Consider the following 25605-nt stretch of genomic DNA (forward strand, 5'->3'; position numbering starts at 1 on the left):
TAGCTGCTGACAACCAGAAATGTCCTCTTCCATTAGCAGGCTGTCTTATTCTACTGCAGAATGCTTTTCCTTTTATATCTATGATATGCCCTCATATTCTGTCTGCTTGCTGTTTGAAAACAGTGATGTTTGGAATTAATAAAGGATTTTCTTGCATGTTTTGAAATGAATTTATCACAAAAAATATCTTGCAACATGTATGCACTAATTCTAAACCCACCTCCTGTCCCCACTATGGATGGAGTTAGGTGAAAGACTGGGCTACAAGTGACTTTTGCTTAGAAAGGCCTTCTGTAGATGTTTGAAGAGGTCCCTGTAGTTTTTATCTTTGTAATAAGTGTGAACAATTATTGTATTTATGTTGGGAATTACGTGGTGAGAGCTTGCTTCTAGATGGTCTGGAAAAAGTCTAGAGCAGTCTAAGACTACTGCTGTGACATATCACAAAGATCTGAGATTCATCAGGAGATTGTGTTGTGCTGTATGGATTTTTTGTTTGGATGCTTTACTGTTGAATGAATACTTTAGCTGTCAAAGACTGTTTAGCTTTTCCTGCACTGAGTGGTGAATACTGAGATATGCAACTATTATCGGGTGTACATAGGTTTCCTGGGATGATGGCGTGAGGATGATAACCCCAAAACTGAGGGATTTATGAAATTTACTAATCCACCAGAACTGCGGGTTAAATAGCTGTGTTTAACTCTTGCAAAATTCACTGTTTTGAAGACCGTCTCAGCTCTTTTCTTGACTGCACCCAGCTAAATGTTGTCATTGCTAGAGGCAAAGGTACAAGTCTGCTTTAAATCACCTCGTTGCAAAGTGGCAAGTATTACATAAAATACTGTAGAGAAACTGGTCCTTGCCTGAATATGAAAGTACTAGGGATCTTAAAGGTGTGTGTACAACTCTTAACTCTGCTCTAGCTTATGTGTAAGGGGACGGGCAGTAGACTAGCAAGTTACCTGCAAGGGAATAAGCTGTGTTTTTATACACAAAGCATTTGTAGCCATGAGCATGCCTTGCTGTGTATGTTGCAATGAGGTGTACTGGTGTGCAGTAAGCTGCACAGGAAGCTGGTTCTGTGGTTCTGCCTTTCCCCATGCTGTAGTTCTGGGTGACTTTCCGTGCCATTGTCAGTTTGTGCCCCAAAATAATCAGGATTGGTATGGAGTTAAGGTTGTTTGACCAAAAAAGTTAAAATACTGAACCTGAAACGAGGGGGAAAAGCCTTATTTGCGTAAAAACCCCAACTCCAGATTTTGACATGATTGGATACCTGTGGTGTTTCCAGCTGGCACGTTTTGCTGTTGGGAGGTTCAGCTACCATTCCTTCTTTTGGCAGCAAGGAGAACCTGACTAAAGTGTCTTAGGGTGTAGTTGGGTAGCTATACCAACGCTGTCATAACTAAGGAAAAAAATCTTTCAAGAGTTTATTTGAATTTTTGACTAATTTTAGACAGTTCCATGTTTTGTGTACGCCTTGGGGTTGCTTTCCTCTATTTGGAGACGAGTGAATTGGTGGGAGGAAAAGAATTCATGAATAAAGTGTCATGTTTGAGGCAAGTGCTCTATTTCCAATCTTAAAAAGGAATTGGAAATTAACGTCCTTGGCAAGATATACAAAACTTACTTAGTGAGTGTAAGTAAATAGGCAACATAGAAGAGAGCTGCACAGAATGCAGTATGTTGTGTTTTTCTGATAAACAGAATAAGGTTTGATGAGTCTCGTGACTAGATCAAATAATTGTTCTTGCCTTCTCTGAATAATGTATTTTGGTTTGAATCAACTCTTCCCCTGCATCCCTTGCAATCTTGCATAAAAACAGTCATTTTCCAGAACTGGAAGATTGCTTTGTGTCTGGAATAGCCAGGTTTTAACCTGTTACTTAAAAATAAAACAAAATGACCTTTATGAAGGAGAAATTGACTAATTACTTCCTTAATTGAGCCTTTCTTGGGTGATAATTTTTCTCTGAATGCATGTCACTTAGACCAGGGTAGGCAGTTTGTTTAAGAGTAAAAATGTAAATTCTATTAGTGAGTGCAGTACAGCTGCTTTGCGTTCAGGTGACTGACACGTTCTGCAGACGGAGTGCCAGGAAACAAAATGTGATGCAAATATTGATCCCGCTAATTGCGTGCTGAATGATGACATTATAATTCAATCAGATACACTCTCTGTCATGAGCATCTTTTTGGTTTCATTTTAGCTTGACATTTAACTTTATCTTTTAATAAAATCAGAATAAACATGAAAGCATTTGATTTGTTAAAATATGTCTTTCTAATCTCTACATGAAAACATTTGCTTTGGCAGTCAAGGTACCAGATGCTATAATATTTCACATGCAATCTTTATTATTAGCTTTGTTGTTCAATGATATGTCAGGCCTGGTATGTCACAGGAACAGTAAAGCTGAGGAATATAAATTGGTACTATGTCCTGGAGTCATTTTAAGCCATTGTATTTAACATATGTGACATGTCTGAGTTAACTAGTGATTGAATTAAAGTTTATGATTGACACAGAATGCTCTGTTGTGACAGTGCTCAGGGCCTGCTACATAGAGCAACATGTGTAGTCATACAGGAATGTCAACTTCTAGCAGTTTTGGTTTGATTTGCTTTTTAATATATTTTTGTACTTTAAAATATTTTAAAAAGGAAAATGAAATCTAAAAACACATGGCTTTTATTTGTAGCTGCTTCTCGCTGTTATTCTGTTTCTAAAATGCCATGGCCAGTGAGTTTTCTTCAGGTGAGCATTCAAGGTTTTCGTAGTGAGACTAGACCAATAGATACCCATCAGTATGCAGGATCCACCACTCGTATTGTGATCTGGTTTTAAATGAGGAGCCAGAGACTTCCATATAAAATAAAACTCCATATGCAGATAGGACATGTGCAGCCAGATTTAGCTTTAGGTCATCAATACGTGGCTGTGTACACAAGACTCTGCCAGAAGTACGTGCATATGTTTTAAAGCTGGAGTGTTAATATAAAGAGTACCTACAATATTTTCTGCTATTTATGAACTAGGCATGGATAACACTAAATTTATCCTCTTTCAAATTAAGCTGATCACTTCCATGTCACAAGATCTGATTCATAATTAGTCTTGAATTTGGTTTGGTTTTGGGAAGAAATCTTAAGCCTGAAGCATAGGACTTTTTCCTTTTCTGATGTCCAGTCTGATTGGAATAACTTTTCAATTAATTTCTTGATTTTTAATCTGGGTTATTATACAAGATTATTCTACCAACTAAATTTATGCTGACTTGTGTTATAACTGCATTTAAGAGAAACTGGATCTTGAGATTGCAGACTCCAGGAAAAATGTATGATTTGTTATGCCACAGCATGATTTAATCTGTGTTTAAAATGTGGCTGTTATCTGCACATGCTAGTACTTTGTGAACTGATTTACTGTACCACCATCATGATTTGCTACAGAATGTCAAGCGAGTGTGTACACAAATGTTGATAAGTTTATCTTTTGGATATTTTGTGTGTCATCTGTCTCTGCCATTTATGTTTGCACTCAGATTCTGGCCATTAACCGAGGGGAAAATCTGAAGATCCTGACAGTGAAGGTCAACATTCCTGACGGGGTGAAGAATGAATTCTGCTGGTGGTGTGTCAATGAAAGGTCTGCATGGATACATATTCTTACAGAAGTCTTGTCTTTATTTTTTCTCTATAGGCAGCTGCATACTGAAATGTACCTCACATGTCTCCTTATATTAAGAGAGCAATTTAAATGAATGTTTATTAAATTAGATGAAATTAGCAAGTGGATAATTCTTAACCTGTATTTCCAGCTGCTGTAGCATTATGCTGAAAAGATCATGCCTTTGGCTGTATTTAGGGAGTTCTGGCACTGTTCTTCAAGCAGTTGAGTTTTAAAAAGAGATATGCTAAGGCTGATGAAATGTGAATATGTTTTCAAATTGTAATATGCAGCGCATCCTGTAGTGTCCACTGAAAGGAATTTGTAGAATCCAATAGAATATACTTCTAAAACTGACTTAATATGCCTGATTACAATAATTAAAGAGGGCTACCTCAAGTATTGGATCAGTAAAGTACCAGCTTTGGGTTTCACAAATATAAGGGATTGAATGTTTTTAAAAGAAGTATTAGATTTAATAGACAAACCTGAAGGTGACTGTTCAATCCATGATTCTCTGACTTGCCTTTTGATCTCTGGTTAGGTTAGAAAAATGGGTTCTAAATTTTGCATAATTCTTTCATTTCTTACTGATTTGCTCTTACAAGTTGCTTTTTCTGAGCCTGTAGTGAAATGTTTCGTGTTGTATAGTTCTGAGCAATTTTTGCAAACATTTTGGTTAAATACATGTTGTTTTGTTCAATATCTCTATCAGTGTTTTTCTTGAAAACTCTAATGTTCTCTGAAGACTATTGTAATTTAGACTTGTGCATCTTTCTTGCATGTATAAAAGACAGGTTTCTCTTTCTCAATAGTTTGGGATACTGGACATTGTTAGGAGGATGTCTTAGAAACTCCTACCTTTGTGTCCAAAGAGTGGATAACAAAAAGGAGGAAAAGGCATAGTAAAAGATGCATTTGTTTAATGTATAAAATTGTGTATTCAGATACTGCTTTAGCATATGTTTTTCTTCCATATCGAGTCCAAAAATGGGGTGTGGTAAAAATATTCCTTTTCATTGTAGAAAATTTAAAGTTCTGCTTCCAACATGGAAGTCTCTGAAAGAGTTAAAATAGTTTGGCTAGATAACATGATATCATCTAGGACTAATAGTAAGTAACTTTTACTTTCTTTTCTGGAAAGTATCAGGATTCATAAGCACACCTACGTTTCATTCTGGTTTTAATACCTGTAACAGACATTCTGTCCTTTCCCCTGAGCTGTATATTCTGTAGGCAGAACCTATCTGTCAGTCTTGCTTTTACCGCATCTGTGACAGATTTTGAGAGCACTGTAAGCCACAGATAATGGAACAGCTTGTCACTGCTACACAAATAAAAGTGGGATGTGTATTTGGTTGGTTACACTTTTGTGAGTCATCCTGAGATAAAAAAGAGCATTGACTTTGGAAATGGAACTACTAATTAATATTTAGCATTCATAAGACTATATATGCTTGTGGCTTTTTACTGTTTAAGGACAATTTCCCCACCTTCAGAAAACTTTTGAAGCAATTATTGTAGTAGATCTTGGTACATTAACATCTAGGACAGATTGAGATATTCCTCATTAGACTGACAACTGTGTTACCAAACTGACAAGTGGTAAATGCGTATTCTGCCCTGCAAGCTTGGAAGTGACTGTCCAAGGATGGGACTTGCATTATTTTCTGATTTACTGGTGAGAGCAGAAGCTTAAGAACTTTTGTTTGAGGCAAGGATTTCAGAACTTTGCAAAGGTATTAACTAGTTCTCTGAAGGTCACACACAATCAGTTGTTGAACCAGAAATGCCACCTTGCTACGGTGTTTGCCCAGTATTCCAGCCACAAAACCCTATCACCTACTGCCTGTTGAATTAGTAGCAAATATGCCGACCTTTGTGTTCTCCTGAAGCAAATTCTTTTAGCATTAAATGCTCCTGCAGTGGAAAGTGGATTTGGAAGACTGGAGTTCTTCATTATTGCATTGAGCTCTATGTAAATGCACTCTACTGCATTTTCTTTGCAAGTTCAGAATATTTGCCTGTGGAAGCATCTATATTTCCTTGAACTTTTCATTTGTGTTGAAAATGCAGGAATATCCTTATGCCTGTCCCCATGGGTTGTATTTCTTTCCCCAGAAAACAGCATTTCTATGGTTTGACAATGAGCCTAGCTCCATTAACACTAGAACTGCACTGGTCCCAAAGACTTCATTGTGAAGTGGGACATGGAAAAAGGGTCAGTGAGGAACAGCTGTAGAGGGGCTGGTTAGCTGACTTTGAATGTAAAGACAACATGGAGATGTTCTTTTGGAAGGTGTGAGAGCTTGTTCCAAAAGGGGATTGCAGCCTTGAAAATCAAGTTTGGTGTTTGAGAATATTTTTTTGGTTTCCAGGCGATAGAATAATAGAATGTTACCTAAGTTATTCTTACTTACATATAGGCAGTAATAAAAATACCTGCTGTGATAACCTATTAACAGAGGAAAGGTTTGCTAACTAGCTTTAATGGATGGAAGAGAGGGGGAAACAGCTGCCAGGTTTCCAAATTGATTCTTATTTGTGCTGAGGATACTTTCTGGGGAAGTATAGTCATACTTACCACCTGTAAAAACTTCATGGTGATAGCATTGGATGGCAATAAGAGTGTTTAAAGCCTTTGCCAGTTTTATATAGGTATGGAAAGAGTCTCTAGTTACAAATAAGCAGAATAGAACTATTTGCAAAATCTCTTAGCAAAGTGATGAGGTCATGTGGCTAAGCTCTCTCAACTCTGTGTTGTAAAACTAAATGGTAAGCTTAATTCTGCTCCCACGTCTGTCTCCGTTAATGCAGTGCTGACTTGAGCACACATTTCCCAACCTCTGTATTCGCAGACACTTAGTAAAGCTCCTTCAGGAAACTGTAGATCCCCTCAAACAACTGAAAAGCTGTCTGGGTAGGAGCAATTTAGGATTCTTAGTACTTCTGAGTGAGTGCAAGCAAACAAAGTAAAAAGTAAACCCTGTTTTTGCCTGGGCCTGCACCTGGACTCATTATCAAATGGGCATAGTTCTATCATGCTGCGTTTAAAAACACTAAAGCTGTGTTTGTTCAAGGACTTTCTTTCCCCCTCCAGTAATGTTGCCCAAACCAAAAAAGTCATTGGAACGAATATGTAGGATCTGTGTTCTGGGGAGCTTTGAAACTGGGGTGTACTTTAGGACAAGATTGGCAGTAATTGTCATTACAGATATGACCACTGCGCAGTCATCTTAGAAAAGGCAGTGCTCCAAAGAGTTTGTGTTAGAAAAAACTGGGAAATAATCTTGTGTTTGTTTGGTATCATTTACTTCATTTTGTCTTCTAAGATATTATTTATATTTTTAAAATATCAGCAACAGGTAAAAGAAAAATTGTTTGCAAATTGTTTGGGTTTTGTTGTTTAAGGACTACTGCAAAACTGATTTCCTTTTGAGTTTGAATGGAGATACTTAAAGCCTTCCAAATGAAATTTAAGTTGGGTTTCATTAGTCGATGTTAGCTTAGCTCTCTTACTTCTGTCTGGACACAGTTGTTTTGCATGAGTAGCTCCCCAAAACGATGCATCCTCTCACAGATGATGTTCAGTCACTTTTTTTGTGTATTGAAAATAATGCAACCCTATTGGTAATATGGAACCAAGTTCTTCAGTTGTGATGAGCTTTGACTTCTCCAAGTGAAAAGTAAATTTTATTATATTTTCTTTAAAACGAAAAAATAACTGCATTGTAATAATAAAATAGAAGATAGGCCTTGTCCCTTGTCTGATAGTAGAACCACGAGCAAGTTCTCATTCCATTCATACTTGAAGCTATAATTTCATTGCCTAATTGCTATAGTAATTCTGTAGTTTATAGGGCATTGCACTAATGTCTTATTTTGAGAATTCTCTTTTTATCTGAGGTTTTGCATGTGTTCTTAAAACATTTTCTTTTTTCTATAATTTTTTTTTCCTAACCTTTTGTAGGTGGAGACCAAAACAATTTTTAAAACCAGAATTAATGAGGATACTACGGAATTCAGTAGAGGATGCATATAAACGCCTTATATATCCTCTCCTCTGTAGAGAATTCAGGTAAGCCGGAGTGAATGTGTGTTTTCATACTACCGATTTCTTAGCAGTTCCCTCCCTAATCTTTATTACAGTATCTTTTTTCCATTTGAAAGTGGCAGCATGTTTTTAATCCCCTGTGCTTACAGATGAACTGTGTAGTCTTGCTTCTGTACATGTAATTTGTGACCCTATCCGGTTTAGGCTACAGTTAAGAAACCATCTTTCTGAGAAGGTATTTTACATGTTTACGTATTTGTTGCTTGTACACTTATCTAATTAAATACAGTTTAGATCTGCATTATCATAATGGTTGTATCTTTATCCTTGTGTTAGCATAAGCCGTTATGTCACTGAATGTTCCCAGCATCTCTTTGTGTCACAGCAGTAGTACTGTCAGTGATACTGTTTTGACTCTTCTTTTACCTGTCTGAAAGAAATGAGCAAAGTAATTGTTCTGGTTGGAAGTGTCCCTTATGTGTTTTATCTGCACTTTTGTGGTGAACAAATTAGTCACAGTGTCGGTCTGGTGACATTTTACGTGTATCGTGATGGCTCTAGAGAAGGCAGTAAACTTATTTCTGGTGAAGCTGTAGTAATGATGTCATCAGACAAAGTGCCACTGGTAAGATCTGTAATACTGTTTTCAATTTAAAGGAAATTTAAAACTTAGTGTCAAAGTCACATTAATTAAATAGGGTATTTTCATGGTGTAGTATAGGAGTTTACCACACAATTCAATTGATTTAGTATGACCAAAAGTCTACATTCTAAAAGCTTCATTTTCTAATGGCTAACAGTACTGCTGATATGATTCTTCTCTTGAAGAATCTAATGGCTTTTGGGTTTCTTCACTGCAGTATGTTGTGTTTGTTCATTACTTTGCAACCAAGATTGCTTCACCTCTTTTGATTAGGAAGCCTGTTCTTTGCTACTGTGAATTTCACAGGTTTTCAAAATTGCTGAGTTCACTTTCTTCTTTGTATGTGACCACAGTACACGTAGCTGCTCTAGGGGAGGCACTGTATCTATTGTTTGGGCAAAAGAATAGACATTTCATGATGGTGAATCCAGCTGTTGGCTTCTCACACATGAGTGCGAAAGTAGATTTATTCCTAGCCTTCTCCATAATCAAGCTCTTCTAAAATAAAAGGTACTTACTTTTTAGTAGGGCTTGGTTTTATCATAAATAAGCAAAGCGATATGAGGGTTCTTCAAGGCTCTTCTATTGTGTTTTTGCTTTGTGATTCCTACCAGAGGACTGTTCTAGCCTATGTGTTGTGTATTACACTATGAAGGTGTTGCAGCAGTAGGTTGCCAAAGGTTTTCTTGTTCTCTTAATTACAATTAAAACAAAGTTCCCTTCCCTGTGGCTCACAAGGCATAAATGCAAAGAATACAAATTTTGTTGCCTGTTCCTGAGGGAACATGTGCTTATGTTTTACTGTTTGTGATAGTTTTGTGTGATTGGTGATGGCTGGTTAGGAAAAACTGAAATGTCTCCTGTAGAGAGGAATGCAAACACCTGCCAGTAGTATTCCTGGTGCTTGACTGCTTAACCCTTATCCTTCTTTTATTCTCTTTCCACCTACACCAAAAGCTGATTTTTAGGACTCTTGCAAAGGGCTGCTAAAGCATTCAGTACCTCCTTTAGCATTAATATTTCCAACCCACCCCCCACTGTTCATTCTTTCTTTTTATTATCATTAAATGTTGGAACAGAAAGTTTCCAAGAGTGTACTGAAATTTCTGATACTTCTAGTGAGCAGGAGAATGGAACTTGCCAGCAAGACACTTACCTTATTTATTGTTTAATTTCCTTTCTTCCACTCTGTCAGATACCATCATTTCTTGTATCTGGTAGAATAATGTCCAGTGTTGCTTTTGGCTCTTTGAAATACATTTTATTTTGTTGCAGTACTGCATGGAATGATTCCATCAGGATTTGATGCAAGTGATGTGGCACAGACATATTTTTTTAATGGATAATCCTTTCCTAATTTTCCATGCTTTCTCCAAGCGAGTGCTTTCTCTCCTCTGTCTTCAGGGAGACAAACATTTCTCTGTATATCTTGTTTCGCACCTGAAGCTAGTTTGCAGATATTTTTCCACGGAAAAGATTGACTCTCAGACTGTAGATGGAAATGGGGAATTTTAAATCTCAATTTAAAAACTGAGTCTTATAACATTGAATATAGAGGCCAGTAGGTCATGATTAGGTTATTTGCTTTTATTAGAATATACCTGTAAGTGATATTCGGTCTGAGTGCTTCATAAACTTCAAGGGAGAGGCTTGAAAGTCTGACTTGGTTGATACTTACTGCAGGGTTTTGTTTTGGTGGTGTTTTAACAACATAACCATTCCTCTTGTGTTTACAGAGGAGGACTGTTATCTGCCTCTGCCCTATATCTCTGCTGTATTAATGGGAATTGTCACAAATTGTAAAAACATGAAGCTGGGCATCTTGCCATTTGGATGAAGCCAGTAGTGCGCTGAAAAAGAGAAAGGTATTGGATTGTTTGAGGTAGCTTGATATTTTTGCAAGGATCAAGTGACTATCCCAAACTTGAAATTAAGGGCCAGTATTTGGGACCATAGATCATGTCATTGATACGAGTGTTGAGTGAGAGACAGTTAGAGAGAAAAGAAAGGTCTATATTGGTAATTAAAAAAATACAGGATATGATGTAATAGAAAGGACATACGTTATGTTCCCCCTACGCACCTGGCACTTTCAGTAACATTTCCTGTTACTATAAAGGTTTCTGTATATCCATGCCAATTTTAAACATGATTTCCATAAGGTGCACGTAATTAATAGCATGTGTTCAGGGGCAATTTTAATTCCTGCACAAGTCCTCCTTCACAGGTGGACTGATGTGAATTTGCAGTGTGGGAGGATTTGGCTGTGTGGGCAACAGGGGCCCTGTATCTTTGGGATAGATGGGAGGCTGGAACTTGGTCTTTCTCTGTACAAAGCCTCCGCTCCAAGATCATTCAACCTTCCCTTGTTTACAGGCCACTTTTAAACTTCATTTGTATGCAAGTATGATTGATGGAATCTCTTCTGTGTCTGTATAGATTTATAGTTGTGAGGCTTAGGTGTTGGCTTTGTTTTCTCTGGTCTCTCAGAAGTGGCACCAAATTATTTAGTCCCTGGACTCTGCCTGGAAGAAGCCCATTCTGTGATATGGGAGAAGGATGCTGCAACTGAAATTCAGTGGAGATGAGTGTAAAATGATACTTTCAAGGGAAAGTAATTATCTTTTTTTATATATAAGATGAGCTCTGAGCTATCCCGCCACAGGAAGAACACTTTGGCACAATGGATGGCACAATGGATGGCACTATGGATACATAGCGCCACATAAATGTTAAGCGCTCAGAAGATAAGATTATATAGTTAAGGAATAAAGACAAAACAGAGAATCATTTATTTAGTTGGCCTGTACTGGGAATACTGTTGGCCATTTTGGTCCCCTCACCTTGGGGAGGTGCATGTAGGAAGCAATAAAATGTTTCATTAGAACTGGAAAAGACCCAATGGAGGGGAACAAAGTGTGAAAATTTCTGTATGAAGAAGGGTTGACTATGCTATGACTCTCCAGCTTGGAAAGGAGGACTTGGAGCTGAATGGCATATGAAGAGTGGCACAGGGCTTCTACAGATCTGTTTTTACTCTCTTCCAGTATAAGACCTACGGGGCCATAACACTCAAAAAAGAATCAGCTTCCAGCCAAAAGCTGGCAGCTATTTGCACACTTTGTGATGGGCCTGTTGGGCAGAACTCACTGCCAACAGAAGATACGGGTGTAAGAAATGTGTATGTGTTTTGTTAGAAACTGGATAGTTGGATAACAGATATGTTATGGGTTACTACAGACAACCATCAAGCTTAGGAGATATTCCAAGCTGGAAATAGTTGGAGGCTAGGATAAGATTATGGGACAGGTAGACTATGGCTGCTGTAGCAGCTCCCTAGGCAGCTGCTTATTTCCACACTTCGAGACAGGATGCTGGGATAGAGGGAACACTTACCTGAACTACAGCAGCCATTCCCAAATTCTTTTTCTTAGCGGTGGCAGTATATAGAGTGTCTGCTCTTTGGTGCTGGGTGTACGTTTGAATTGCTAAGGAGTCTTGGAATGCATGTATAACCTTTACCATCTCACTTTAAATCATGTCTGTGTTATTTGGTATACTTGACACAGAAACAAAAAGCATGGGGATATAGGGGAGTCTTTTGCTGTTGCACACTTGTTTAGAAAAGAATCTGGACCGCTTTACTAGATGGTAAGGATTTACTAAATGATGAGGACTTACCATCTCTTTCTGCTCCATTGTGGGATGAAGCAGGGCTGAGCTGGCTTTTTGAATGGATCCTGGGCAAATTCAAATCAGACTCTTAAGTTCTTCCGCATCTAAAAACTGCTAAGAACAGCTTCATACTACATCATGTCAAATAGCCTTTATGAATGTTGCCTTTTAGCTGTTGGTAGCTTGCTTGTGTCATGCCTTGATTGACCTAAGCAACTTCATAATTTCTCCTGCCCTATTTTTACAGGGTTAATTAACTGGAATGCAGGTTTTTTCTTCTGTAGAAATTAACCCAGGTATTAATTTTTCCATTGATGGGTAAAAAGAAAAGAAGAATAAGGGTCCTGGCTACCCTGAACCCTTTACTGGATTGCTTTTGCTTGCCTCGTATTGTAGTTACTGACAGTGTAATGCAACTTAAAATGGCATTGAGTACCTACAAAAGAAAAGAAAGAAAATCAGCTAGCTGATGGACATGTGTGACTCCATGACTTTTTCAGTTTTTTTTTTTTATGTAAAATGCCATATTATGGTAAAAAATACTTGTCCTTATCAGTCATTGTATTACTGGCCACATCTCACAAAAAATAACGCATCTTGCACACCTTCACTGAGCAAGACTTTTCTTGTAACACTCTGCAGTAAGTGTTCTTTCCAATCCTTCCTGCACTAATTCCCTTCCTTCTATTGAAGAATACTGGGGGGGGGGGGCCGGGGGGAAGGTAGGGAGCATCATGTCCTCCTCAGCTTTCTAGTTTGATTCTGAGGAAACAGAAACCTAGAAAGAGCTCAAGTCTACAAACTGCTGTGATGACTGTTAAATAATGGAATTCATAATCGAATGCCTCATGAGTCATGGTGTGTTAGCAGTTAATTGGATAGGCTCCTCCAGTTTCTTTCTAGTGCTTCTCAGTCTAACTGATGATCCTTTTATTGCTGGGTAGTGATTTTTCTTCAGTTCTAGTTTTCTTTGCATTTTTATGGGAAGCTATCCTTCGCTCATGATTGAGTTTATTTTAATATTCATTGGTATGTGTACATTCCTATAGGTGTTTCTATTACACTTTTTATATTGATTTACAATAAGATGATCATATAGCTGAGCCTTTTTAAAAAAACATCAATCTTGATTGGAAATCTAATATTTAATTATAGTAATGAAAACATGATTGCAAAAAGCCTTACAGCTTGGAACTATTCAAAAATGTATTTCAGAGCTAACTGAGGGGAAAATGGTTTTTGCTTTCATACTTTTAAGATCAAAGTTGACATCTGATGCAGAGAAAGAGTCCGTGATGATGTTTGGGAGGAATCTTCGGCAGTTGCTTCTGACCAGCCCTGTGAGGGGCCGGACTTTGATGGGAGTCGATCCTGGCTACAAACATGGCTGCAAGTTGGCAATTATTTCACCAACCAGTAAGTTTCAATTCCAGATATTTTTGAAAGGACTGATAAAAGTGTATTCATTTAGAGGAAAGTTTCATGACAGACTTCTTTATCAAATGGATTTATTCTTTTTTTGTTAAGATTTTAGTGTTTTCCATGCATCCTGTCATGCAAATGCCTTTCTTCAGGCTTAAGGTTAAGTTTCTGGCACCTGGATTCCAGTGTCTCCTTTGGTGTTATTAGTTCTCTCTGAAACAGAGTTTAAAATCCCTTCTGCATTCTCGAATACAGGTTCAAATCATTGTGCCCCTCAGTAGTCGGCGATGGGAACACCTGGCATTTTTATTGTTTAACAGAGAATTTGAATTTAAATACTTTCTATAACTTTTCATGGGTAATATCTTGGACATCTGGAGACTTTATCAGCCCTTTTTGTATAATAGTATGTGTGTTAATGTGGCAAGTCAGAAACATTGTATTTGCAGAACTTATTAGTTCAGTTTTTAGACAGATAAAGAAAGCAGTTTTTCCAGTTCATCCTAGTCTCATCTGGGGATACACACCTCTTTGGACCCATGCAAAAAGGGTTTGTTTTCCTTTGATTTTTGTCATTGCTTCTTGTCTGAAAATATATCCACCCAGGATGGGTCTAAGGAAAGATGTGTTCTTGAGACATGTTAAAATGATAATGAAGGTAAATAATAGTTAAATGAATTTAGGCATTGCACCACAAGTTATCGATACCAGTAATACAGTTATTTCCAAATGTGATAGATGGGATGATAGCAAGAGGAGATGGCATTGGAGTTCTTAAGTTCCTGGACTGCAAGGCCAGAGACTGCATTCCTCATTTTCATCTCTCTTTACTGGATCTGTAAAAAGTCCTAGACTAGAGCAATAAATCTTCTACAGTGAATTGCTTTTTTTCCTCTTTCATAATGTAATATACCATATTTGCCTCCTAAAACTAGATGCTCATTACTTGTTATGTGAATATGTTCCTAGGGAACTAGAAAATGTATCAACTCATCTTGCTTTGGCAGCCAAAGAATTTTTGTCCTCTGCCCACCATGCATTTCTTGTAATTGGAATCAGAAATAAAAGGGGAAAATGTGTTATTAAGAAGCTCTTTTTGTGAATAATCAAATTAACTTTAGTAGTTCTGCAGGATATAGCATTAGGATATTTGTATTTTATCAAATGGCTTTGCCTTTCATTATTGTAGGTCAGATACTCCATACTGATGTTGTTTACTTGCATACTGGCCAAGGATTTCGTGAAGCTGAGAAGATAAAGAGGCTTCTGCTACAATACAAGTATGCTAAAGAAACTTCCATTTATTACTCTTTCTTACCAAATGTAATGGAAATCTTTACTATATCAATACTTAGGTTTGGGTGGGATAAGAATTCAGTTGGTTTAACTGGACTTACTGATTTTTTTTATGAACTTCAAAGCTTATTTTTCTTTTAGTTTAATATTCTTGCTTTTGCATTATGTATACGTTAGAAGCATATGAAATCAAGCCATGGCTATGACTAAAGCAGCATGCTATGAATGTATCCCTGTGAAGCTCTGTCAATCCATTTATTTTTAGGACTAGAAATTAACATTCAGCTAAGACATAAGTTTAGCCACACTCTTCATATCCCCCCCTAAACCACTCATCAATCTTTCCCTGTTCCAAAAGCCACATTTTAGCTTTCAGAAAAGTTTTACTAAGCAAAGGAAATCCTGCTCAGATAGATCTCCAGAGGGACTTGCAAATAGGGGCAGCATGGTTAAAAGGTTATTGTTTTCAGCTACTTTGGGATCCCCTGTAGACAGACATCTGGTCTACTGGGTCAGATGCTGAGCTGCCACAGCACACAGTCCAGTTTGTCTTCAAGCATTAGATTGGCTTTAAACAAGGTGATTTGATGGCTGACTGGCGGTGGTGGGGGCAGTCAGAGGCAATGACCTTGCAAGCTGTTACAAACTATGACGTTCCCATTAAGGAATTAAGATGCTTATTGCTTGGGCTTCTTCCCTTTTTCATTGAATCATAGAACAGATGAGGAAAATACGAGGTGAAAGGGTTTGAGGATTGTAAATAACATTGCATTTCTTTCATGAATATGAAGTATGATTGTTTTTTGTTTTCCTGCAGATATTAGCACTGTTAAGCTCAATTGAATGAGTGAAAATTTTGACTCATCTCTTGAGCAATCACATGGAAAACATGTTAAACACATTGTGCTATTACTAGGAGTAGGTTCTGATTGAATCCAGGCCTTGTGTTACATAAAATAAGATGTATTTGTTGTTGTGGGTTGAGTGCTATGTGTGAAAAAATCTAAAAGAATAAGTAATAATTATTATTTTTCTTTTTACCTCGTGCAAAGCTGTAGCACTGTCGTGATTGGCAATGGCACTGCCTGCAGAGAAACAGAAGCTTACTTTGCTGACTTAATTATGAGGAAATACTTTGCACCACTGGATGTTGTTTACTGGTAAGATCACTTTGCTTGCTGGGATGTTCCTCTGTTCAGCATATTTTAACTTAGCAGGTACTTTTAAATATTATTTTTGGAACTATTTCTTTTGGTTGCCTTGTCTGTCTTCGCTTCAAGCTTGACCCATCCATCCCTCAAACCAAAGGAAAATGGCTGTAGCTCTTTGAGCATGAAAGTAGTTATCATGAGCAAGTAAGGTAAACCCATTGAAGCATTTTATTTTCTCTTCCTGAGGTTCACTCATGCTGTTATTATCATTGTAACAAAGCATGTGAGAGTAGCAGCTTGAACAGCCAAGGACCTGTTTCGGTGTTGTGTGCTTATTTCTTGATGAATGAGGTTTAAATGCGAGTGATAAAGCTTGTGTTGTCTGACTACAGTATTGGAATGCTTGCTAATCCTATGGGTATTAAATGGTTTGGGAATAAATAGTTTGTTAATACCTAGCAGAAAGTAGTGAAGGTATTTATCCTCTCTAAACTTAATGTTATCCATTAGTTTGTTGAATTCAAACTAAAGTATTCTGCTCTTTGATTTTGATGGAAACTGTGTTATATCACTTTGCTTTCTCCCATGCAGAATTACTTTTGTTTCTTTTGGGTTTTTGTTGGGTTTTGTTGGTGGGGTTTTTTATATATGTTTTTAATTAACACCTTTATTTCTTTTTAAAGCTTTTTTGGTGATCTAGCTTGGATTATCTTTTGTGCTGAAGTTTAACAGCAATTCTCAGTTTTCATTGTCTTAACATGCTGAAATAAGTTATCAAAAGTTTTGAAGAAGACTTTGTCTCTTCAGACTACTATATACATTCAGTACAGCCTTTTCTCCATAGATTTGGAAGTTATCTTACAGAAAAGGTCAACAAATGTAGTATTCCTGCTAACTTGTGCTGTGGTTTTACTTGCACTTGTTAGAATCATAGAATCATAGAATAGTTAGGGTTGGAAAGGACCTCAAGATCCTCCAGTTCCAACCCCCCTGCCATGGGCAGGGACACCTCACACTAAACCATCCAACACAAGGCTTCATCCAACCTGGCCTTCAACACTGCCAGGGATGGAGCACTCACAGCCTCCCTGGGCAACCCATTCCAGTGCCTCACCACCCTCACAGGAAAGAATTTCCTCCTTAGATCCAATCTAAACTTCCCCTGTTTAAGTTTGAACCCGTTACCCCTTGTCCTGTCACTACAGTCCCTGATGAAGAGTCCCTCCCCAGCATCCCTATAGGCCCCCTTCAGGTACTGGAAGGCTGCTATTAGGTCCCCATGCAGCCTTCTCTTCTCCAGGCTGAACAGCCCCAACTTCCTCAGCCTGTCTTCATACGGGAGGTGCTCCAGTCCCATTTGTTTCTAAGATGTCTAAGTAAATTTATACAAGATCTGCTACTTAAATCTCCTTTCTATTCCAGGAGATGTAGCAGGGTTTTCTCATTTTAATTGTTTGTAAAGGAAAGAGGCTGATCAAGCTTCTGGAGAGCTAAGCATCCTCTTTCCTGAATCCATTTTCAAAACAGTAGATTTTTAATGACTGTAGAGAATGGAAAACTCTTTAAGCTGTGTGGTTTTGGGGCAAATGTTTAATTTCACTGTTGTTTGCTTCCTACTTTAAAAATCCTTTAGGTTGATGTAAGCACGTTGTCTGAAAGAGAAATAGTGATTTATTTATTGATCATATGCTACAAAATAACTAGTTTACACAGAAGTTATTTATACAATACTGTGGTGGATGGTTTTCTCACAGTTTTTTCCTCTTTTGCTCAAATATTTTCTTTCTGTTTATAGTTCAGGATTATAGAATTTGCAAAGTAACTATCATTATATATTGTATATTGTATATTCTGGGGGGGCCAGTAGAGCTACCACATTCTTGAAACTGATATTCTTGAAAGCTCTTGTGTAATAGGAATTAGTATAAATGCTCTGAAGCAACAGTCAAGTTATGAAGTTGGTTATTTTTTCTAGTAGTGATAATTTATTTTAGCCTTTTTTTCCCAAACTCATTATATTTGTAGGAAAAACATGTAACTGCCATTTTTTTAATGTCCCAAATTAATTTCTGGAAGTGGAAATTAGCATACTCAAAAGCATTTTTGCTTTCAGTGTGTATTTAAGTGTTTTCTTGTGCTGTGCTCATTTATGGTGAGGGGTTGGTTCCTACTTCAGAATTGGTATGCAGAACACTGCATATTAAAGTGAAAATCAAAGGATTGTGATGTTGGACTTTCTTTGTTAGTATTGCATGCTATAGGTGACTTTTGATGCACTAAACTTTGTAGACCACTGTTTGTGTGCATATTTATGTATGTGGGTTTACAAATCAGGTGGACTTGCAGTCCTTGTGTATCTCCTCAAATTTTGACAGTCTTGACTGAGCTTCTTTCTTGAAGATCTGAGTTCCTGTGTTGCCCTTTCTGCTAAATTACTTTTATGTGAATCTCATTGCATTATCCAGTGTTGGTGTTTCCCAGCTGAGTTCTGCAAGTTTCCTCTGCTTTCTAGCTCCAGATAACTTTCTCCTTAATATAGCTGGTAATTCTTGGTAACTGAAAGGAATGAGGAGTCCATGCATCCGCCCCCTGCTTCTGATAATCTGATGAAATGCCTGGAATTTATGTCAGTCCGAGTTCCAAATAGTAAGTGATACTTTCTAAACAAGGAGCAATTAGCTCAGACTTACCATTTGAGCAATAGGTGACAGTAGGCGTACTTTGTGAGAACTGCCGTAGCTTTCGAGGGGAGCTGTGACGGATGACTTGCTCTGATGATCCTCTTTTTTTTATTTATGAAACAAAAAGTCTCCTGGAGCATGTGCTCTCAGATCACAAAACCCTTTTCTGTTTCCATGTACCAAGTCTTCCCTTGATTGTTGTTTTTTCATGATAGGGGAAAATGAGTGCGTTGTATATACGTATATATATGTGCGATGTATATACGTGCGTTGTATATATGTATAATTAATTCTGTGGAAATCCAAGGTATGCTTTTGGATCAGGTTATCTTTATAAGTTGTTTTTCAATTAAAATCTCAATGTTGCAACACTTAATTTTTAAAGAAGGTCCATGTCAGCAGGTTGCAGTTACAAGTAAAAAATGGATTTACAAATCAATATATGCTTAAATTGGGGGAGGAAGACCCCAGCCCCCCCCCCCCCCCCCCAAAAAAAAAGAACAAAACAAAACTCCTCCAGTACTTAAACTATAACAGAATAGTCAGTTGCATCTAACACGATACCGCATCTTAAGCATTCAGCTTGTCCCAGTGATGCACTGAGCTGCACTAAGGTGGAAATCCTTGCCCAGCAAAACAGAGCTCGGTTCGTTGCTGTGTGCAAGCCTCAGAGAATTGCCAATTATATTTGCATTTACAGTCTTTTTTCCTTGAAGGAGTCCAAATGTAGAGTGCCTTGGCAGATGAGGCTGGATTGGTTTATAGTGCTTTAAAACCAAAATCCCAATCAACTTCTTAAGCTGTCATTCAGAAAGGTACTATGGACTTCAGCTTCCTTGACAAAAAAAGCCTGCAATATGATACTGCTTATGGGTTTTTTTTTTGTTAGAAGGGGAGAATAGGATCAGAAATTATTATAAAAAATAAAAACCTGTTCATACTTCTATGTCCAGTTCATCATATGGGACTTGGATCGTGCATTTCCAGGGAAATGGGACAATTATAGTCTGTAATTTTAGAACCAAAGTGTTCAGTTCATGCATGCACAAATAATCTGGACAGTATGAGCTCAAATGGATATTAATGATAATAAGCTGCTGAACACTTAATTGATTGCATGTATGTGTAGAATATGCTGAAAGAGTTTCTACTACTAAAGTCATGTACAGGAACTTCAGAATGGTGCATCAAGTTATTACTTGGCTTCAGTATCCAAATCTACCAAGCACTTAAACACTACTTAACTACTTAAATGAGAACAATTTCACCCTTTCTTGGTTGTATGGCAAGTATCAAATTAACTGTTTTTCACTTTAAACTATTTCACTTGTATCAGTACCAAAAGACACTTCCAAAATTTATTTCAGTTTCTTTCAAAAACATTACAACATAGAACCATAGAATAGTTAGGGTTGGAAAGGACCTTAAGATCATCTAGTTCCTACCCACATCCCATGGGCAGGGACACCTCACACTAAACCATGTCACCACTATCTGTGCTCCAGAGCCCATAAGCACCTCTTCCAGGGCTCTGTAGTCCTTCTAAATGTTTTCTGGGCTACTGCTGTCTGTGTCACTAGCACCCACATGGATCACTAGAAGTGGGTAATAGTCAGTGGGACTTACTAGACAGTGCAGCCTCTCTGCAACATCCCTGATCCGAGCCCCTGGTATCAAGACAGCTTCCTTGACACTGGGTCAGGCCGACAGATGGGTGCCTCTGTGCTTTTCAAAGTAGAGTCCCCTACCACTATGACCCGCTGCTTTTTCCTGGCAGCACCACTAGTGATCTTGATCTAATTTGATAACTAATATGATAATTTGATCTAATTTGATAATATCTAATTTGATAACTGCTTTGGTTTTGGTGCTAATAAATATATGAAAAGCAAGCAATTAAAATACACATCTCCAGCAATGGCAAGTGCAAACTACATACATCTTTACTGAAGTTTTCAAGGAGAAAGACATACCAGTGAAGACAGTAGTAGGAAATGAGGCATATGGCACTATTTTTCGTGTGGCTTTAAAACCTGTTTGGCTTCAGTTTGACAGTTTGATTTAAAGCAAATATTTTTAACTGCTTTTTTTCTAACCAACATGCTTTCGGATACCTACATCCAACCTAAATAACTGCAGGTCTTTCTTTCCTTTTTTTTTTTTAATGGAGTTTCCCTTTTAGAGCTATGTTTATTGACTTAGATTAGGACTGGACTAGAGCCCAGAGACAGTCATATCTGGTCTTCAGGTTTTTTGTTACAAATCAGGTTGGGTTTTGATTTTTTTTTTTTTTTTACAAGGTTCAATAAATATTCTTGATTATTTATGTTAGTTCTATTGTGCGTTCTTGCCAAAGATATGTTGTATTATAACCAAAACAGATGTTCTGGTTTAGACAAGTGTATTTGTTTTAACAGGACCAGCAATGTAAATGAAACAACAGTGTGTTCAGCGTTAACGTGGCAGATGATGAACTTTTAGGGTTTCGTTGGCCTTTTTTGGATTAAATGGAAATCTTGAAAAAATATTTCGGGAATTTCATTTCATATTGCGATCACTGCAACTGGTTTCCTTTGATTATTGTTGGCTGAAGGCATCTTGGCAATACAGACTATCTGAATGACAGGTGAACTGTGCTAGAGCAGGACAATCATCACATTGGGAAAAGTAAAATCACAGTTTTTCTTTCAGCCTCAGTGGTTTCATCAAACCATATGTACCATCAATACAAGCATTCTTATTGGTCTGACTTTTCTTATGTGCTTCTTACATTAGTGCACACTGAGAATGAAGTATTTGAGCTCATATTTAAAAGAAAGTTTGATAGGTATCATGAATTGTTAATAGTTTTCAACAAGCAGTAAAAAATGCAGCCAGGCAAGTGTATTTTTTTGTTGTTGTTTAGGTGGGTTGGTGTTTAATTTCTGTTATACTTCGCTTTAAACTTGATACTAAATCCTTTTCTGCCACTTTCAGCAAAACCTTTTCTTGCTCTTGCGTCTTTATAAGCAATGTAATTAATAATTTACTGCTGTTTAAGTTCAAACACTTCTGTACTGTGACAAATAGGGGAAAGTCTGTAATGTCTTGTAAAGTTCTCACTGGGTTTTCTTTAATGTTTAAATTGTCTGCTTTAGAATACTTAGAAATGTTCTGCTAAGGTGGAATAGGACTGTTTAATACCTTTTGAAGTTGGACCTTGGTGGCAAGAAATTGTTTTGGAAATGTTTGTTCTACAGGATTTTAGGTCCGCTTGTGTTTTATAGGTGTCTGCACATGCTTTAAATATCCTTTTCAATTTAAATGTGTGTTTTATATTGTTGAATATCTACATTATACTCGCTCAGCTTTAACAAATGCCACTTTCAAGTTCCATGCCTCTACATTTCTAATGTTACACTAGCTTAATTCCCATTACTTTTCTGCTTCATAGCACTCGCAGTTTGAAAGGGACCTAACATTCGGGTTCACATTATGATAATTAGGTTTCAAAGCAGTGTGGGGGGATTAAGATGTCTGAAGTCTAGTTGCCGAATAAAGTTCAGAACTACTTGTAAAACTTGTTTGAGTGGTTAACAGAAGTGGTTTTATTTATTCAGTGCTCATGCAGCATTAATCCGTATTTCATCAGGTACCCACAGTGCTGTAACTCTAGATATGACCTTGGGACTTAATTTACCCCATCTCAGTTTTCCTTATTAATGTGCCATGAAAGAGGTACATGAAAGATAGCCAACATCAAAGCACCTTTTCAAATAAAGTGGTTGATATGAATCCTCTGGTATTTAACACTGTCTGTCAAATGTTTCAGCTGGTTTGCATCCTTTTACAAGCTATTGCTTGCTGCATTAATGCAGTTGTTTCAAGTCTGTTGAGAGTACAAAGGGGAATAGGGATGTGGGAAACCTTATTCCTATTTCTTTTTGATTATATTTTCTTTAAGGTGTTGGTTTTGTCTGTTAAGCTATATAACTCTATTGATGACACATTTATGTACGAACACCTACACACCTTAGGTCATGAGATGCCTGATACAGAAAGTAGAAAGTAGTTCGGAATGTTTTGGCAAAAAGAATACATATTCAGTGGAAACAATGCACACGTCTAAAATGTGCACTGAAGAACCTTTGTTGTCTGCTTTCATCTCTTTGAAGCCCTATTGGAATCATGAGAAGTCCTAAGCAATGAAGAAATAATTTGAGGAAAAAACAGGTTTAAAATGTGAGTGAAGGGGATATGGTTAATAAAAATGTTCAAAAAATTTTGTAGTGATTTCCAGTCAAACCATCTTCTGTCCCTTACTTTAAAGTTACTCTCTGTTGTGATTATTTACCACAGCTGAGTAAGAACTCAGGATCATGCATGCTTCAAATGCAAAATGGGGGCTTTTTTTATACATTTCACAGGGGATAGACCTGAAAATGGGAACTTCACTTTCCGTTGGGACTTATTCCTCCTCCTGCTCTTGATTATTGATGACTTTAGGTAGTAAGTAGTCTTGTTCATCACAACATGGACTGTAATAAGTGTCCGTGTTTAAAATCATATCCGATGTTTCTTCTTGGTCCCTCCAGAGACTGATATCTACATTGAGCCGAACCCATGCTATATTCAGAAGTCATCTTAGATTTTGAAGCAGTCCAAGAAAACAAGGATTCCCCTTTGCCCCAGCTCTGTTGCTTATTTTAAGAGTTTACTCTAGATAGCAGTACTATCACTAGCCATGTTTTTTGAGGAAAAGAAAGGGGTGAGCAGTGAGGTTAGAGAGGGACAGGTGAAATAGGAGATAATTTCAGGCTTGTCTAGCATGAATTTGAAACTTTTTAACCCAAACTTTATAAATCGTACACTTGACATAATTATGGAACCATCTTCTGATTCTGTTTCAGAGAAACAGCTTCATAGTTTTTGAAGATGAGGACAAGGACTAATTGGGAGTGTGTCAATGTAGCTTAAGAGATTATGAATTCTGTTAAGCTCAGAAAAAGAGTAAGATATATGTGGAGTCTAGACTTCAGCAATGTGAAGGTAGGGGGTCAGGAAATAAATATAACTAGCAAAAGAAATCTAAATCTTGAGGAAAAAGTCTGTTTCTCCAGAAGATTAGGACATGTCATTTGACTTGAGTTCAGGGCAATTTATAGGAAAACGGTTTTGGGGAAGAGTGAAAAGTTACTCGTGCAACTTCCCTTCTAAGTTTTCTCTTTCTATGAGGAAAATCATAGTAACAGTAATATGAAGCAGTGATTTTAAAAGTTGTGTATTCTCAGAATGCAAATCTCTTCAGACCTTTAAAGAATACGAAACAGACAATAAAAAAAAAAAAACTTCTGTAAAATCAGGGAAGATTTTAGGATGAAAAGTCATTGTGCATGTGACTGTGTTCAAGGGCAACTTTGCATACTCTTCAGTTAGAAATGTACTCTTCTCAAATATACTCTTGCAAATCAGATAGTGATTTTGAGAAAGCGATCGCAATAATTCCTCCTGCTTTGTTTTTTAACAGACAAGTCGCTTAGATTTAGGATTGCAAAATGACTTTTCTATTTTTAATCTTGTTTCCCACTGAGTAGTAATTTGTACACGGGCTCTTTTCTGATAGATCTTCTGTTGTTTTCAGATAAATAAAACTCATCTTTTAAGATAATCAGTTAGAAGACATCTGGTATTGCAGTACAACAAAAGTCGGGTGAGAAGGGAGAACCATCCAAAAATGTTTAGAAACACAAAAGAACAGCATGTTGGAAAGGTAAAAGGTTACTGAGAGGCCAAGGTTATGCAAAGAACAAGTGCAGCACAGAGTGCGCCCATCAGGTCCTCTGGGAGCAGTCTTGGAATGTGTGCATTAAATGGGCCATATTCATAGCACAAGACTGGGCATTTTGTTCTTAAAACTCACTTAAAATTAGATTTGTACCAAATACGTATAGCAGTGATTTTCATGTTCAGTATAGAACTACCAAACTAAACTGTGAGTAGGGGATTTATTTTTGTGGGGTGTTTGACTCAGTCTTTTAAAACACTATTTTTATCACTTAACATTTTATGCTGGTCTGTTTCCAATGCTATCTCTGTTCTTAAGAGCTTTCTATGATGACACCAAAAATTACTCTGGCCTAAAGTCTCTTGTTCAAGGCTACTTCTAAAGCTTGGAAATGAAGAAGGATTTAATAGATTTAAAGAAAAAGGATTAGATCTTAGATTGCTAGATTGCTACAATGAAACAAAGCTAGTTCATTTAGGTGTCTGATATTTCTGAGGGGATGGGATACGTAATAGGCTAAATATAAAGCTCTTCATTTCGGACTGAAATGATTTATGTTATTGCTTCATATGGTTAAAACTTTTGAAGTTTTTCTGTGCCATTTGGTCAATTCCACAAGGTTCTTATTGGTTTAATATAAAAGAAAGATTTCCAGGAAGATCTTTAGTGGAATGAGCATAAGGCAATCTTATAACATATCCACTTCTCCCACAATTGGTTTTCTTATTTGGTCTGACATCCTTTTTTCTCTGAAGGGTCACCAAACCACCCTTCCTTGTGATAGCTGTTGACTTGCTCACATAATGCGATTATCAGTAATGTTACTGGAGGATGAAACTTTCAAGTCGTTGCCTACATCTGAAATGTTGCGTGCCGGTCTCTGCAGTGCGTGTGCCATCATGTACTTGGCAGAAGACAGCAAGAAGCCTTTTGTTGAGAGGTGTCTGAGTGGTGGCCAAGGTCTAGGGGTAGCTTGAGTAATGCAAGAAGCCTAAGGAACTGGGTAGCTGGTGCTGCAGAAGGAATCAGGGCGCAGTCAGGGAATAAAGGGAAGGGCACTTTCAAGGCACTTCTAGACAGAGGCATTGAAGTATAGTCTATGGGAACTTTGTAGAGCTTTGAGTTCAGTTGGGCTTGCGCATTCGTTGTCTTTTCAATGCAGCAGGTTATGTCAAGAGAACAGTTCCTTCTGTTCACTGCCCTAATGATCTGTGAACATGAATAGTGTACAGTCTGAGCTTAAAAC

At 37.4% G+C, this 25605-nt stretch overlaps 1 protein-coding gene across 5 annotated transcripts in view; it reads left to right on the plus strand.

Moving 5' to 3' along the window:
• The window catches only part of SRBD1 (S1 RNA binding domain 1), a 127938-nt gene that overhangs the window by 17177 nt on the left and 85156 nt on the right, over positions 1–25605 (plus strand). For all 5 annotated transcript variants that reach the window (XM_065679490.1, XM_065679487.1, XM_065679491.1 and 2 more), the window contains 5 exons: positions 3549–3652; positions 7644–7751; positions 13304–13461; positions 14657–14747; positions 15816–15923. In XM_065679490.1, the coding sequence (XP_065535562.1) occupies positions 3549–3652; positions 7644–7751; positions 13304–13461; positions 14657–14747; positions 15816–15923 (569 nt within the window). The remainder of the gene's footprint in view (positions 1–3548; positions 3653–7643; positions 7752–13303; positions 13462–14656; positions 14748–15815; positions 15924–25605) is intronic.

The sequence above is a fragment of the Lathamus discolor genome, chromosome 5 (assembly GCF_037157495.1).
Source record: "Lathamus discolor isolate bLatDis1 chromosome 5, bLatDis1.hap1, whole genome shotgun sequence".
Classification (NCBI taxonomy): Eukaryota; Metazoa; Chordata; class Aves; order Psittaciformes; family Psittacidae; genus Lathamus; species Lathamus discolor.